We start from the raw sequence: 16256 nt of genomic DNA, 5'->3' as shown, positions 1-16256 counted from the left end.
ATTACTGACAATTTTCTGCAATACTACCAAGGCATAGTGTGGGCTTTTAGTGCTATGTCAGCTTTTGAAGTCTCGACTTGTAGTTAGTTATGAAATACTTCAAACTTCAGAAAAGTGAGTTTTTTTCTGCTGAGTTTAATCGCCGGCAAGTCTTCTCCCATTGGTAAGGAGAAAGCACTTTTACAATTCCCATCTCTGGGGTCTCGGCTCCTCTGCTTGCACTCCTCAGTCCTACCTCTTCACCATGGTGTTTTCCAGGAAAGGCACCATGGCAGCACAATGTCTAGCTTGCTAGTTTCTTTCTCCTTTTATATAAATCCTTATATGTGTGATAATAAACTTAAAGATAGCAATTTTATAATAAAGCACTTGTGTTTAAGCTTGTCAGGGTTTTGACTTTGAATTTTCAGCCATAATTGATAGCTACATAATTGGTATTAATGCTCCTACATTCATTTATGGTAGTGACTTGATCCACAAGTTTCATACTACTTAGAAATATCTTCTGAATTACATGGGAGGTAGAAATATTTGCTGTCTTCTACTGTTATGTATTTTTATACTTCCTTAAAATAATATGCCTTTAATATAGCTACTTATTCTCTAATTGGATGTGACATTGTGGCTGTAGCAAATAGACTTTATCCTTCCCCAAATCATTACGTATGTGTTTATTTCTAGCAGTATTGATTTCCTGATGAGAAATACCATTGGGCTCAGAATACATATTTCTATTATGGAAGGTTTTACACAGATTGTCCAGATTGTTCTTTACCTTTGTGCATTTATATACTCAGTTCAGATCTAGATTTGTACTGTCTTATGCTAACCACTTGGTTTTTGAATACTTGAAATGTGTCTAGTCTGAATTCAGATGTGATGTAATTATAGAATGCACCTTGATTTTCAGTTTTCAGAAAAAGAAAGTGTCCTACGTTGTTTACATGCTGGAATAATAATTTAATACACTGGTTACCTGTATTTAAAATACTTCCATTTATTTCATGAAGATGACACAAAATTATTTCTACTTTGGTTTATCTTATCTTTTTCTCTAACAATGCTGATCTATGTGTTTGCCTTAGCTCTTTTACCAACTTTCTTTCTCAGCACAGAGATATCCTGTCCTCTGTGACTCTTTTAATATTGTCTGTTTGTTTTGTATATTAATGTTGAGAATCCTTCATTTCCCCATGGGTTCTTTGCATTTGGTAGAATCTCATAGCTCTTAATATTAATACTTGGGAAATATTTATGGTGTTACAAGGTCTTCATACTTTGTCTTTCTTAGAGGTAAAAATGTAATTTTTAAAATTTATGCACCATATTTCCAAATAACTCCTAACATTTAACTTACTTTCTAATGTTACAGTATGGCTTAGAAAGAATCATGAGTGAAGAGAGGAGTCTTTCCTTGTTGGCGAAAGCCATGGATCCCAAGCAGCCGGGTATGATGGCGGATGTGGTGAAGCTGCTTTCTGCAGTGTGCATTGTAGGGGAGGAAAGCATGTAAGTGTCCACTGTGACTCCTGCATCTAGTGATGGACAAAGCTTGCAGCTCAAATGTTCATATATGTTTGGGCAGTTAGTTCAGTTTCTTACTTGCATAAGTGATATATTTGTCCAATCATTTTGTTAATCAAATTATGAATTAGGGACTAAAATAATTCTATGAACAACTGATTTCCTCATCATGTTTATTTTAAATTGCTTTACGCTCAACCCTTATTAAGAATTCAAAGTAGAGGGTGCAAATATGCAAATGGGTTCTTTTATTATCTAATTATTATATGTATAATATATATATATATATATATATATATATATATATATATAATTAATGGAAATTTGAGTCATGCTTATGTCTTCTAAAAACAAGTACATTGTTTCTTGACAATTTATATGTAAGACAGATGTGATGAGTTGAATAGGTTATAGTATTAAAACACATTAAAGCTTCCAAGGCACTTGACTACATTTATTAAGGTTGTACCAAATCAACTATTCAGCCTATATCCTAACGATAAATTATACATTACCTATACCATAAGGAAGAATAGGATTCTAATTATAAGTAAGCTTTACAATGTTTTTAAAAAATGGGTAAAACCTGAACAATCAAAAGAATAGACAGTGCTCATAGTTGCTAGAGAATTGAAACAGCCTGGCTCTATGATTTCCAAAGGCCTAGGTTTGGCCCTGGTTCCAGTAAGCCATTTAAAGAGATGCCTGATGGTAAAAATCAGAGGAAAGAGAGTTCATCGAGGTGGCTACTGGCTGCAGTGTCCAGTGATCAGTCTCATGTGCAGCTAATTTACAGTACTGGACATTGGCTTTATGCTTAAATAGAGGAAGAGTTGGAGTGTGGAGCAAGATGTGTGCAGAAGAAAAACAAGCTTAGATTCTTCTGTGGGTCAGAGCTGCCAGAAAGTTCTTAGGAGACAAACTCCTCCCTGACACTAGAAGCTGTGCATTTTCAGCATGCAATCCCCAGGGCTCCGGATGTATGTTACTTTGTGAACTTAGCCCGAGTCCTTTCTGCATTCATGTAACAGCCAGCCTTGGGGCAATCCTGCTAGAGAAGGTGTTACTGAGCTGACTCTGTGGCTGTAGTAGGCCAGTTAGACAACACTCTAAACCTGTCCTTTCTGCGCATGTCCTGAGTGTTTATAGTTGTCATTTAGTTCACCTGTCCCAGGCGTGGAAAAGGCCAGGCATCCATTTTCAGTACGTTCTCGATCTAGAAAGATAGTTTAGATTTTGTATTCCCTAAGAGTTGGTGTGTGCCCTGCATGCATGTATTTTGATGGGTGACTCTGACCCCTCCCTCCAGTCTTCATTTTATTCTTTGTTATCCATTCTCTCAGGTTTTCCTTCCTCTTCTTTCCTCCTCATTCTCTTGTTTCTCTTCGATCTTCTTCCTCTTAGACTCTCATCCTGTTCTTCCTTTTCCTTTGTTCTTCCCTTCTTTCCTCTATTCCCTCTTTTCTGTTTTCTTCCCCCTTTCTCTTCCGTCCTCGTCTTCATTCTCATACACTGTCCTCTCCTGTCTCTCACTCAGTTTTGGGAGTCAGAATTAGGGCCTCACACACGCTAGGCAAGCGCCCCACCACTGAGCTCCATTCTTAGCCCTTCTCTTTTATTTTTATGGTTTCTTGACATTGGAATAAATGTCAGAGTGATTTAAATAACGTTCAGGGCTGCTATTTTTATTCACAAATGATGGATGATCTTTTTATAAATAATTTTTTAGATTTAATTATTTACTGTATTTTGCTATTTTTTGTTTTTGATGGTCACAATTTCATTATTTGAAAGGACATTATGTGTTGGCTGAGAACATTTAAGTATTTAACCTCCACAGGCTGCCGGATTTTACATCCAAGCATCACCAGTTTGGAGAAGTAGATGTTAGACTGTGAACAAGTTGTTCAACCATTTTATGCCTGATTACCTATTTATATTGGCTTATAATATACACACTGCATATGGTTACATGTATTAAATCCATAGTATTGAGGCAGGCAGATCTCTGTGAGTTCAAGGCCAGCGTGGGCTACAGAGTGAGTTCCAGGAAAGGCGAAATGCTACACAGAGAAATCCTGTCTTGAAAAACAAAATCAAAACAAAACAAAACAACAACAACAACAAAATCCATGGTATCTTGATTCTAAAAAATGATAATGCATATCTTTTAAAAGATGGAAAAATGGGTTTTAAATGCTGTTTAAATTCATGACAGAATGACTTGTTTGGGGAGGTATATGTGCTTTTTCTGATTTTATACTACACAGCACCAGCATGTATTGAAATGTCACATCATACTGTATACTTTTATGTATCAATAAAACAATAAAAATAAAAATCCAGTGTCATCCTGTATTGGTAAAAATGATTCAAATTAGCCTGACTCATGGTACTTGATGAACACCTTTTCAAGGTATTGGCCAGAAATCAAATAAATCAAAATACTTGCTGGAGCGGATAGACAGATGCTGTGCTTCCCGCAAGTGGATAACAGTTGGGGGAAAGGGGCCAACGTAACAGTAGAAGATTGTGAAGGTAGCCAAGGTGTTAAAAACCTAAGGAGAGCGAGAAGCAGGGCCAGGGATTTGTAGGGGATGTGGATTTGATAAATCCATGACATGTATGCATGGAAACGTCAGGGTGAATCTCACTAATTTGTACAATTAGTGCACACTTAAAATAAATAATGGTATGAACTCGGAAAGCTATTTCTAAATGCCACTGTTGCCTGGGCACATTTAATTAATGAGCAGGGTAAAGGGATTGCATGCCATTTTTGTTATTTGATCCTTCCTATTTAATTAATAGACTCCAAATTTCTGATAGCCTTGAAGACGTTTTAGAAGCCTTGACTTCAGCTGGAGAAGAAAAAAAGATTGACAGATTTTTTTCCATTGTCGAAGGCCTTCGGCATAATTCAGTGCAACTGCAAGTAGGTGTCATGTTTTAAACATCTAGTTCTGAATGACGTATCATGTGTATTGTTTGGAACAATGATTGACTGTTGTGATTGACTTTTATGTAAACATTATAGAACTACGAATGCCCTTTTATTTTTTATATTTAATGCATGTATAGGATTCTAGTTTGTATTCTTATAACATCTTACAGACGTCTTGGTGAATACCCCGTCCTTCCTTTGGTTGGTTTTTCAACTATAAACTTACAGATTTCTTCTACAAACCATGCCGTAAATAGTCCTGTGATTGTTTAGTAATTAATTCTAATTTAAGGCTGTTTTTCAGTTATGTGAATTATGACTTGTCATTTTCTTAGATTTTATATCTGAAATTGGGAGTTTCTGTGAATAATAGCGAGGTTCAAGGAAATAGTCATTCTTGAAAGTCTTTGCCTCCTTACAGTTGTAGTTAGTTTTTACCATTTCCCTATGCAAACACAATAATACATATTTAATTGTTCTTTAAAAGAAGGAAAATTGATGTTATGATTGTTATGATCATTTTTATATGTAGCCCTGATAGGCCATAAACTTCGTGACAATTCTCCTGCCTGCTGGAATCACAGCTGTGCCACCACACCCAGCTTAACACTAAAGGAAGAGTCACATTCCAATTCTCCATTCCAGACTGAAAGCTTGAATAGGCCTAGCTAGGATTTTACTTTTGGGAAATTTAGAAGGATTCTTGAGTGATATAACACTGCACTGTTTAGTTACCTGTGTGCTAAATGACGTGAAGGAAATGTTCCTTAAACAGTATAAAAGAGTGTGTATATGTAAAATCTTGTTTATATTAAAAAAGAGGCCTGTGTGCAGTATGGCTCTGGTTGATTTGTTTCTAAGCATGAAAGGAATAGAAAACCAAAATCTTAAAACTTAGAAACATCAAGTTAAAATTAAAACTTACACATGATATTTCAAGAAATTGATGATATTTGCACTGTGAAAGTAATGAACTTGTTCTGTAAGGTCACATGCCATGCTAGGAGTGTCCCAGTTGCTGGGTTTATTGCTTTTGGCAATAGCAGGGCCGCAGATCAGGATAAATGTCTAACTAACAATTGCTGGTTCCTGCTGGCAGGACCATAGTAGCTCTTGTCTGGTCTAGGGTGCGGAGTTGGGGCTCCCCAGCATTCTGGACAGTGGTGCTGGCTCACAGGCCAGGCTTGTTTTCACTCCTGTCTCCTAGCATTACTCCTCTTTCTGCTTTCTTCTGCCTCTTCTCTTCCCCCTCCTGTCCTGCCCCTTCCCCCTCCTGTCCTGCCCCTTCCCCCTCCTGTCCTGCCCCTTCCCCCTCCTGTCCTGCCCCTTCCCGCTCCTGTACTGCCCCTTCCGCCTCCTGTCCTGCCCCTTCCGCCTCCTGTCCTGCCCCTTCCCCCTCCTGTCCTGCCCCTTCCCGCTCCTGTCCTGCCCCTTCCCCCTCCTGTCCTGCCCCTTCCCCCTCCTGTCCTGCCCCTCCCCCCTCCGTCCTGCCCCTCCCCCCTCCTGTCCTGCCCCTCCCCCCTCCTGTCCTGCCCCTTCCCCCTCCGTCCTGCCCCTTCCCCCTCCTGTCCTGCCCCTCCCCCCTCCTGTCCTGTCCCTTCCCCCTCCGTCCTGCCCCTTCCCCCTCCTGTCCTGCCCCTTCCCGCTCCTGTCCTGCCCCTTCCCCCTCCGTCCTGCCCCTTCCCCCTCCTGTCCTGCCCCTTCCCCCTCCTGTCCTGCCCCTTCCCGCTCCTGTCCTGCCCCTTCCCCCTCCTGTACTGCCCCTTCCCGCTCCTGTCCTGCCCCTTCCCCCTCCTGCCCTGCCCCTTCCCCCTCCTGTCCTGCCCCTTCCGCCTCCTGTCCTGCCCCTTCCCCCTCCTGTCCTGCCCCTTCCCCCTCCTGTCCTGCCCCTTCCCCCTCCTGTCCTGCCTCTTCCTTTCTGTCTCTACTTTTCCTTCTTATCTGTTTTCTCCCTCTTTGCCTGCCCCTTGGTCTCATTGCTTCTTCATCATCTGGTGCCAATATCAATGTCTCTTTGAGCTGATTCTACATTTTCTTTCCTAAAAATTGCATGTATTAAAATTTAAATAGTTTTCAGGTAATTTCAGAAAAAGTTTAATTTGTGTGAAGTCTAATATATCATGTAATTTACCTAGAGAGGGATTTTTTGGGGTTGGGTCATTGCTGTCTCAGCTGTACCAATTTTGGATTCTTTTCAGTGCTCCTAAAGAGAATCTTCCTTTTATTATAACCCCTTAGTTTTGTCACTCTCTTTAGCTACAGGGCATTCCCTTCTTTTCTGTCTAGGCAGATTTACAAATTCCAGACATTACATATACACAGAGCATATAATACCTGGCTCTATATGATAGTTTTTTGGGGGAGGGGGTTGTTGTTGTTTTCAAGACAGGATGTTGTTGACTGTTTTTTACTCTTTACTCTTTGGGGGCCCTTTGCTATTGGGGAGCCCCCAAATAAATCACATGGAGGCTTATTAATAATAAATGCCCAGCCTTAGTTTGGCTTGTTCATGCCAGGTTTTCTTAGCTTCAAATTATCACATCTACCTTTTGCCTCTGACTTTTTCCTTTTCTTCCTTTTGTATTCTTTCACTCTACTCCATGGATGGCTGTGTAGCTGGGTGGCTGGCCTCTGATGTCTTCCACTGCTTATTCTTTTGCTCTTTCTTTTTTCTTCTTCTATATTTCTCCTTCTATTTATTCTCTCTGCCTGCCAGCCCCTCCTATCCTTTCTCCTGCCTTACTCTTGACCATTCAGCTCTTTATTAGAACAATCAAGTGTTTTAGACAGGCACACTAACATAGCTTTACAGAGTTAAACAAATGAAACACAATAGAATGCAATACATCTTTGCATCACTAAACCAAATGTTCCACAGCATAAACAAATGTAACGCTTCTTAAAATAACATTCCACAACAAACTCTCTAGCTCTGTCTCTGATTGTCCTGGGACTCGCTGTTGGTTAAATAGGTGCTGCTCTTGGCTGGCTGCTGCCCGCAGCAGCCATGCTGACAGAGCAAGAGTGCTGGAGTCATGAGCCATAGTTACCTTTTTAGAGTTTTATTGGGACAGAGGGGGAGAGAGAGAGGGAGAGAGAGAGAGAGAGAGAGAGAGAGAGAGAGAGAGAGAGAGGAGAGAGAGAGGAGAGAGGAGAGAGGAGCAGAGAGACCATGCGGAGGGAAGAGAGCAGAAAGAGAAAAGGGAGACACAGAGGGTCTGCCCACTTTTTGGGGTGGGACAACGTCGCAGGCTGATGACGTAATTAAGGACATAGTCCTTATATCCCAGACTTTCACTTATTAAAAAAAGCAAGTAGATGGGAATAGGGGCGTCATTCCTCTCAATAACTGCTTCCAGCTGACTTTTGGACATTGGTTGGCTCTTGGGGGAATGGAGAAGGGGAGTCTTCCGAGGTAGACAGGCATTATCAGATGCTGTCTTGTCATCTGTTTGCTCTGGAGACATGTATCCCTCTTGTCTGTGGCTGGGAACCTTCTGTCTGACAAGATGCTGGTGACATAGAAAAAAGCTTAGAGAGAAAACAATCATTATTATTTTATCTTGGTAGATCCGGCCTGTCCAGATGGATTTTGAAACATGTTAAGCTTTATGAGAGACAGATTATTTTAAAGCACCTCATAATAATAGATGTTTACATTAAAGTCTTTTATTTTTATTTTTGTAGCATCTAGACACTTTAGGGTCTGGGGGTGTAAATACCTTTTAGCTATTACAGTTTTTTACTTGATGATCTCTGGACTCCGGTTCTGTGGTGGTCCTGTATCATTGGCTGCTGCTGACGTAATTAAGGACATAGTCCTTAGACTTACTATATACCAAGCTGGCCTCAAACTCAGTGAGATCCGTCTGCCTCTGCCTTCCAAATGCTGGGATTATATGCTTATGCTCAGCACATGACTAGATTCATTTATCTGCCAAATAGTCAAGGTTCTTCCATGTTGGAATATGTATCACTATCTCATTAAAAAAATTGACACTTAGTGTTTCTGTTGCACTGTTACACCACCTTTTATTTATCAGTAGCTTCTTGTCAGGTATTTGGGTCCTTTATATCTTTTGGCTGTTACTAATGATGCTCCTCTTAGCATTTTTAGAGTTGATTAGATTTTAAATTATGACTTATTGGCCTTGTTTGCTGGTGATTATTGGTATAGTGGAAGGGGGCTTGCAGCAACATGGTCCTTTGACAGATGGTATCAATCAAGTGTTTGATGCAATTCTTGAGAACTTTTGCCACGGTACAGGTGGCTGCTTAGTCCTGAATAGACTTTTATGAAACTATGACAGGACGTATGCAGTAAATGTATATTTTGTTACAGTGATTATTATTGCTAAGTTTTTGATGTTCTCTATATAATAAAATAAGTTTCTTGACATAGTTTTTACAGCTTAGTTTTCATCAAGAAGTGAAAAGTCATGTTACCATCATTCAAATCCAGTTCTTTCTGTCTTTACAATGTATTCATAGTAATTCTAGTGTAGAGATTAAGAGTAGATGGTAGAAAGAACTCTAAATTCTTGTTTTCCCTTTTAAGTAATTTTGTGATGGGTTTGCTTTGAATGCATGGAGGGTGTGTGTGTGTGTGTGTGTGTGTGTGTGTGTGTGTGTGTGTGTGTTTCTGTCTGTCTGTCTGTTGGTCTGTGTGGATCACACAGCACATTTGTGGAGGTCAGAGAATATCTTTGTGTGTCAATCCTTGCTTTTCCCCTTGTTTGAGAAGGGGTTTCTTGCTGTTCACCCTTGCCTTTGACAGGCTGGCCAGCCTGTGTGCTTCCAGGGAGTCTTCCTTCTCTACCTTTCAACTTGATGTGGGAGCACTGGGATTAGAGCTGTGCCCTTGTGTCCATCTGTATGTGAGTTCTGATGTGCTGACCTCAGACCAGTAAGGGCTTTACCCACTGAGCCATCTCCCCACAGACCAGGTTTACTTCTTAACTATCATATCTCTCTGTCTGTGTGCCTGTGTGTCTGTCTAGCCTTTTATATAGGCCTAACTGTCCTAGAGCTCTCTATGTAGACCAGGCTGTCCATGAACTTGAGATCTCCCTGCCTTTGCTTCTGAGTACTAGGGTTAAAGTTTCAGGGTGTGTGCTTTTACACTTGGCAAAGATTTTACTTTACGATGGAGGCCCTTGGTTATTCAAACCTAATGTATAAAGTACTTAACAAATGTCAAGCTTAAGAATAAAGGGTTTCATCTTATAGAAAGCAAACTTACTATCTCTCCATCCTCAAATACAGAAGGAAAGCACATTTACCTTTGGGGGATATTACTGGGTAGACACTTTCCTCTTCCTTTAAAACTTATCAAGCATATTGTAGTAATATCGAAAAATACTCTCATCTCTGGTATACTTCTGAATTTTCCACAAATAAAGCATATTTTAGAATGATCTAGCTATGTTATCCCATAAAGCTGTTGTTCTAAATGCCCACTTCATTCTATTAGCTGTGTAATAGGCATTTATTGAAATTTACTAGTGTGGGTGATATTAGCAAATCACCAAATTAAAAATAATTCTTTTTTTGTAACTAAATAAAGTAGAAGCCAATTGTTTCCTTCTAAATTGGGAGTTAATAAAGAATAATGAAGATCTTTTATTGATAAGCATATTTATGATAATGGGAGTCTTAAAGGGAAATTGTTAGATATTTATTTGTATTGTGATAATAATGATAGTTCCTCTGCCTGTGATTATGATAGAATGATTCATGTTTTTCTCCTTTTGATATATTCTGGAGACAAACTGCAAACTGAATGCCTGAGATGATTTAAAGATTATCTTTATTTTTAGGAAATAGATTAAAAGTAAAAACATTAGATTTGAAATAAGTGTACAATAGTTTTTCTTTTCAAATATATCAGAAAGAGATGTTCAGCTGCAAACAGCCTAATCCATTTTGAAACAGTTATGCACAAAATGATACTGAGTGCTTTATAGAATTTCTGGAAGGCCCAGGGAGTTTATTAAGTAACATTCCACTCAATGTGATACAGACGAGAAAAGTCACATCACAGCAATGTCTCAATAGAAAATCCACTTCAGATGCTGCTCAAACTGTACCTGGGAATGCTTGGGGAGGCAAACCTGCCATACCTCTCTTGGAAGAACCAAAGTGCCCGGCACATTATCCCATCTCTCTCTGTGTGATTGTCCCTTTATGCTGGCCCCATCTTTCTTAGGGGAAGATTGGAATCAGTGTAGATGAACCGGTTTCTAATTCGTCCCACACTTGCTCTCTTTCCTCACTCTTTTTCTTTGTACATGGATTTTCCTTATCTTACCGGCAAAGCTGTACTCAGCTGAGACATCAGAAGCATCATCCTAGTTTGTTGAAATTTTCCTGTTAATCAGGACTGATTGATTTTTAGGAATTCATTTTTAGATTTAAAGGGTGACTCTCAAATTTTTTGGTGGATATGTGACTTTTCTTTTGTGAATATGCCCTCTAGACTGTGGTGACAGTATACTGCAACCCTCATACCCACCAGAGGAGGTGCCCCAATCCCTTCACTCTGGATTTGAGTGTGGGAATTTTAACAACATAAATGGACATTGTTACTTTAGCACAGTTTAATGTTTGCTTTTAGCAGACAACATTCTCCTAGTTCAAAATCAGAAGGATTCCCCACTTCTTTCTTTCATGCGTGTGATATTGTGTGTGTGTGTGTGTGTGTGTGTGTGTGTGTGTGTGTGTGTGTATGTGTGTGTACATGTTTGCGTTTGTAGGCAGATGGTTGTGGAGTTTTGAAGCTTGTTCCCTAATAAAATACCTTGGTTGTACAAACTGGATTCCTATGAGATTACAGCTGAGCTTGCTCAACCGTTGTCACTGGGCCACAAGCCAGTGGGGACTGTTGGCTGAGGCATGCTGTTTCCCTAGTCTGTCTCCCTTGACTAAATTCTAGGAAGGAGTGAGCACAGACCCTCAGCTGTTTAACTTATTAATTCTCAAGCCTCTATAGAAGTTAGAAATATTTCCCTCCCTTCCCAGAGACCCTTCCCTTCCAGTTGGAAAGATGCCCCTCACTGTCTGTGCTTCAATAATCACAGTCTTATCTGTTGAGATCAGACTCTTCTCTTTCCTCCCTTTTGTTTCTGTATTCTACTTCCTAAATCTAATATTCTCTACTTATTAGGGCAGGCTAGTATAGCTAGCCAGTTTACAAAGGTATTCCTTGTAACAGTCAGCCCAGTATGAGCTCTCTTAGTCCCATTTCCCATCCTGTGAAGCTCATACTGTATATATGTATAGTGCTATTTGCATTAGTTTGAAGAAACAAGCGTCACCTTAGGGAGTACAGTCTTGTATATTAACCCTGGGCAGAGAGTTGAAGCTGACTGGAATGCTGGCCGTGGCTGAACTGGTGTCATGGGCCACTTCAGTTTAAATCAGTTTTAGTCATCCCATCTTGGTTGTTTGTCTTCTGTTGTAAAGACAACTGCCTATGCGATACACATGCCGAATCCCTTTTCCTTCCAGGAAGCTTCCCAGTGCGGCTAAGGGAGACAGACTTACTCCAGAGTTTCCCAGGGGCTTCTGGTGTACTGTGGCATATCTATAAGTATTTCAACATCTTCTCTGATCACCTGTAGGTGCCATCCAATTGATAGTTGCTTTCCACATAACATTTAATTGTGAAGATGTATCTGGTACTCCTAGAAAGTTTCATTCTTAAGATCTCTCACTTGGGATCTTAAGTAGAAGGAGCTATATGGAGACAACAGTGTGATGGCCTTGCAATGCTTGCCTCTCTGTCTTCTGGGAGCATCTGTTTAAAAACAGCTAAACGTTCTCTTTTGCCTCTGTGATTCACTCATCTCACAGATGGTAGAGTGAATAGTCAGTGGTGTTTAGGGCAGACACCAAAGATGTGGAAAAATCTTTCACAGGAGGCTTGAAGGAGCTGGAGTTACTTTTTCTGTTAAAACCGAGTTTCGATAACATTTTGTTAATGGTGATCAAATGGGCAGGGATAGTTTGGTTGTGATGGCAGATTGTGCTATAGGAGAGGACTTACAGAACTATATAGGCGAGATTACAGAACTATAGTCTTTCCAAATGAACTGTAAGTATCACTAAAGGGGGACACTGAATCAGAAGCTTACCTGTCCTTTTGACCTGGAAGAAGATACCACCTCTGCTTTCTAAGGCGGTTTGAGATAGGGTTTTCTAGAGCAGAGCACACTGGTGCCTCTTCTTGATTCAGAAGGATTGAGAATGACTCTGGGGCATGGTCTTGAGAGAACACATTTGCTGAGCCCACCAGTACCACTTTTCTCTGCTTTGTCTGCCTTCATACGTGGTGTTGTTAGAGATCTGGGATGTACTCATTGTACTCTGCAGTTAGATGCAATGGAATGAAGCCTTCACTGCCTTTGGCTTTGGTGGCACAAGACTACTTCCTCCACATTAATTCCTCAGTAAAAGGAGGGGAAGAAATGTCTGGTTAGCAAACAAGTCTGGATAAGGGGAAAGATTGGGAAACTTGTTTCCCAAAATAGCAGAGTTAGTGTCTCTGATGCTTTGTTGTGAATTGATGGCTTTCATTTTTCTGCTTCCTCACTTAAGACATACTTAAATCCCCATATTTAATTGCCTCTATATTTGTAAATATTTGACTGAGTATACTCATACTGAAAACCAGCTGGGTTTGCTCGTCCTCCTGTGGACCACTTACTTATTCTTTTCTAAAATAACTCAGATCTTATAATTTCATCAGTCTTCTTGAATACCTAGATACTGTTCCTTTTAGTTTCTCTCCATTGGAGAAGGATGTATATAAGATGACATTTACTATTTTACATAAATTTTTAGCATACAGTTTAAGGGCATCAAATGCAGTCATGCTGTTACCCACGCTCCATGTCTTGATGCTTTTTAGGTTATCCTGATAACATTGATTCAGTTCTGGATGTGGTTGTAGATGGTATCTCTCCAGTCTAGAATAAAAGTTCCAAAGAAACAAAAGAAAGCAGTAGGTCAACATTTCTGTGTCTGGAATATTTATTACAGGAAAACTGCTCCAGATTTATTCACGTAAGAGGTTGGATGTTCAGCTCATGGGAGGTCCCCATGTGCCATGCGGGTATCTGGAAAGCAGGATCGAGGCAGCTTAGAGAGCTGTCCCTCTCAGTGAAGGTCTAACTTGAGTGAGGGAAGGAGTGACAAATGTCTGCTGGGAAGTGTTTCCAGCTACCTGCAGAGCTAGGAGAGCTGGAAAGGGCATTGTAAGTTTTTGAGATGTAGTCTCATGTGTCCCTTTGCCTGATGTGTTGATTCAGCTGCCCTGTGGGTGGAGTCTATGAAGATGCCCATGACTTCTGTTCAGAAGCCACTGTGGGACCCAGAATTGGGGTTGGGGTGGGCTGTTGGTCATTTTTGTTCCCTGTGGTCATCAGAGGGTTTTTTTTTTTTTTTTTTTTTTTATGATTCCTACAATTACAATGAAACCTGAACCTAAAAAGATAATCTCTTCTCTGTAGATTTCCCTCTAGTCAGTTACAAAGTAGATATTTTAAAATTAGTTAGTTCTCATTTTCTCTGTGTTTGAAAATTAAGGAAAGAAAGAGACAAAATTATTTTAATTTTAAAAATTGAGAAATTTCATTCCTATGTAAAGATTTGAGATTCATTAAAATGTTGAAAGCAAATAAAATCTTCCATGAGTTGTCATCATTGTTCTTTGAAAATTGTCATTGGGAAATATTGAAATAAATCAAAGTTTATGTGGGAGGTTGATTTTTTTTTTTTCCCTCTGTCCCTTCAGTGCCCCACTCGTCCCAAGCACTTTTTATTAAAACTTTTAAGCCAATTAACAGTTTTGTATAATGGTCATATTTTGGTTTCCTAATTCTTTTAAAAGTACCTCTTCTAACTATATCAGTCAGTTAAAGAAATTTTAATTTCTAACATGGTGTTGCAACATCTGTGAAGGGCTGGCTATACCATGCTTTTTCTTTTGGGCCATTAACCAGTTCCCAAATCATGACACAGAGACTTAGTAGTAGTTTTGAATATTTGGCCTATCTTAGGCACATTTTTGACTAACTCTTCTAACTTAAATTAACCTGTTTCTCTTTATCCACCTTTTGCCTTGGGTCTTGTTGCCTTTCTTATTTCTTTATATCTCAGTTTTACTGCTTTTCTACGTCTGTCTGGCTGGTTTCTCCCTGGCTTTTTGCCCCAGGCAACTTCCTTACTCTTTCCTCCTTTTCCTTCCTTTCATTCTCCCTATTTTCTCACCTACATTTTTCCTCCTATTTAGTCTCTCTGCCTGACGGCCTCTTCTTCCTTGCTATTGGCCATTCAGCTTTTTATTAGACCAATTAGATGCTTGAGGCAGGCAAGGTGCAACAAATGCAACACATCTTTACATCATTTACATGCTTACATCATTAAACAAATACAGCATAAACAAAATAACACACTTATACACAGTTGAAGTTTATTCTGTAGCATAAACAAATGTAACACATCTTTGCCTAGTTAAAATACTATTCCATAACAAAGGACAAATGAAGAAGGTATTAGAGAGTGTATTTTTAGGCCTGTAGTTTGGGAATCCCAGAGGGATGCACAGATGTGTTTTTCATTACTACTCTGGTTTTGACTGCTACTTACATTCTGGTTTGCTTCAATAATATTAATAATTAAGCATGAGTCATGTAGAATATAAAATATTAGTATATGCCCTTATAGTAATAGACTTTAACATTAAAATAGCATTTTAGTATGAACTTACATTGATATGTGGACTACATCTAGAATCAGGTAGTCTTAAAATATCTGGAGTGATAGCCAATGTTTGGAGCATTCATAATACACACCATTTTGAATGTTATTATGGTATATTAGATAGGTATTCTCAACTATTGCCTCAAAGGGGACTGCTGCTCTTAAAAACACTTAGCTAAGCCTGTCTTAGACCTGCAGAAGTTCAACAATGCACTCCTGCCCTTAAAACGCTTATGTTCTGTTATTTACAGCTATCTTCCATTTGATATAAAAATTATATTACTAGCAGTTTCTACAAAATGCATTGAAGGACATGGAAAAATTTATTAATGTCTCAAGGGGACTCTGAATGTGTCTAAAAATATTTCTAAAAATGTAAGTTTGTATTTCATCTTTGTGTTCATGTAAATTTTAGCCCTTGAGTACTGCAATTCATTTTTCTGCATCTGTAGATAGGGCATATATACATTTTTCAAGTTCTGACTTGTTCTCTTACCCTATCTATCATTTATTGAGCATTCAATTGGGTGTACAAATAAGATTGTAGAGCTTTAATCTGATACATATTACTGTTTCTGTGTTTATCTACACCATGTTGCCTGTTCAGTTTTTTTTTTTTTAATTAGTGCATATATATTATCTTTAAAGTTTCTTTTTAACATACTGGAGGTAACTATTTCTCTATAAGCATCATTTTCTCGTCTTAACTTGACAAATGTGAAATTTGATTGTACACAGAGATGGATGCTTTCTGCTCTAGGGTAGGGAAGATGAATAGCATTTACAACAGTGTCTTCCACAGATCTGACTGAATTTTCATTTGATTATTTTCCAGTATTTGTTTCCAGTCTGGCTTAAGGGCCTGAGGTGCAATCTTTTTACAGTGTGGTCTAGCCATAGGTTTATTTACCAAAACATCTACATATATACAGAAAGAACATGTTGACTCCAAGCTGACCTCTCTGAAGTCAGCTCAAGTTCCCTCTCATTAGAATGTATTCTAAATTCCTTCAGCATAGTTATC

At 39.2% G+C, this 16256-nt stretch overlaps 1 protein-coding gene across 1 annotated transcript in view; it reads left to right on the top strand.

Moving 5' to 3' along the window:
• The window catches only part of Diaph3 (diaphanous related formin 3), a 483673-nt gene that overhangs the window by 150274 nt on the left and 317143 nt on the right, over positions 1-16256 (top strand). Inside the window, 2 exon segments of the mRNA XM_036199401.1 lie at positions 1373-1509; positions 4354-4459. Coding sequence (XP_036055294.1) covers positions 1373-1509; positions 4354-4459 — 243 coding nt within the window.

The sequence above is a fragment of the Onychomys torridus genome, chromosome 9 (assembly GCF_903995425.1).
Source record: "Onychomys torridus chromosome 9, mOncTor1.1, whole genome shotgun sequence".
Taxonomy (NCBI): Eukaryota; Metazoa; Chordata; class Mammalia; order Rodentia; family Cricetidae; genus Onychomys; species Onychomys torridus.
The sequence above is the reverse complement of the archived record's forward strand: the minus strand, read 5'-3'. Positions and strand labels throughout refer to the sequence as shown.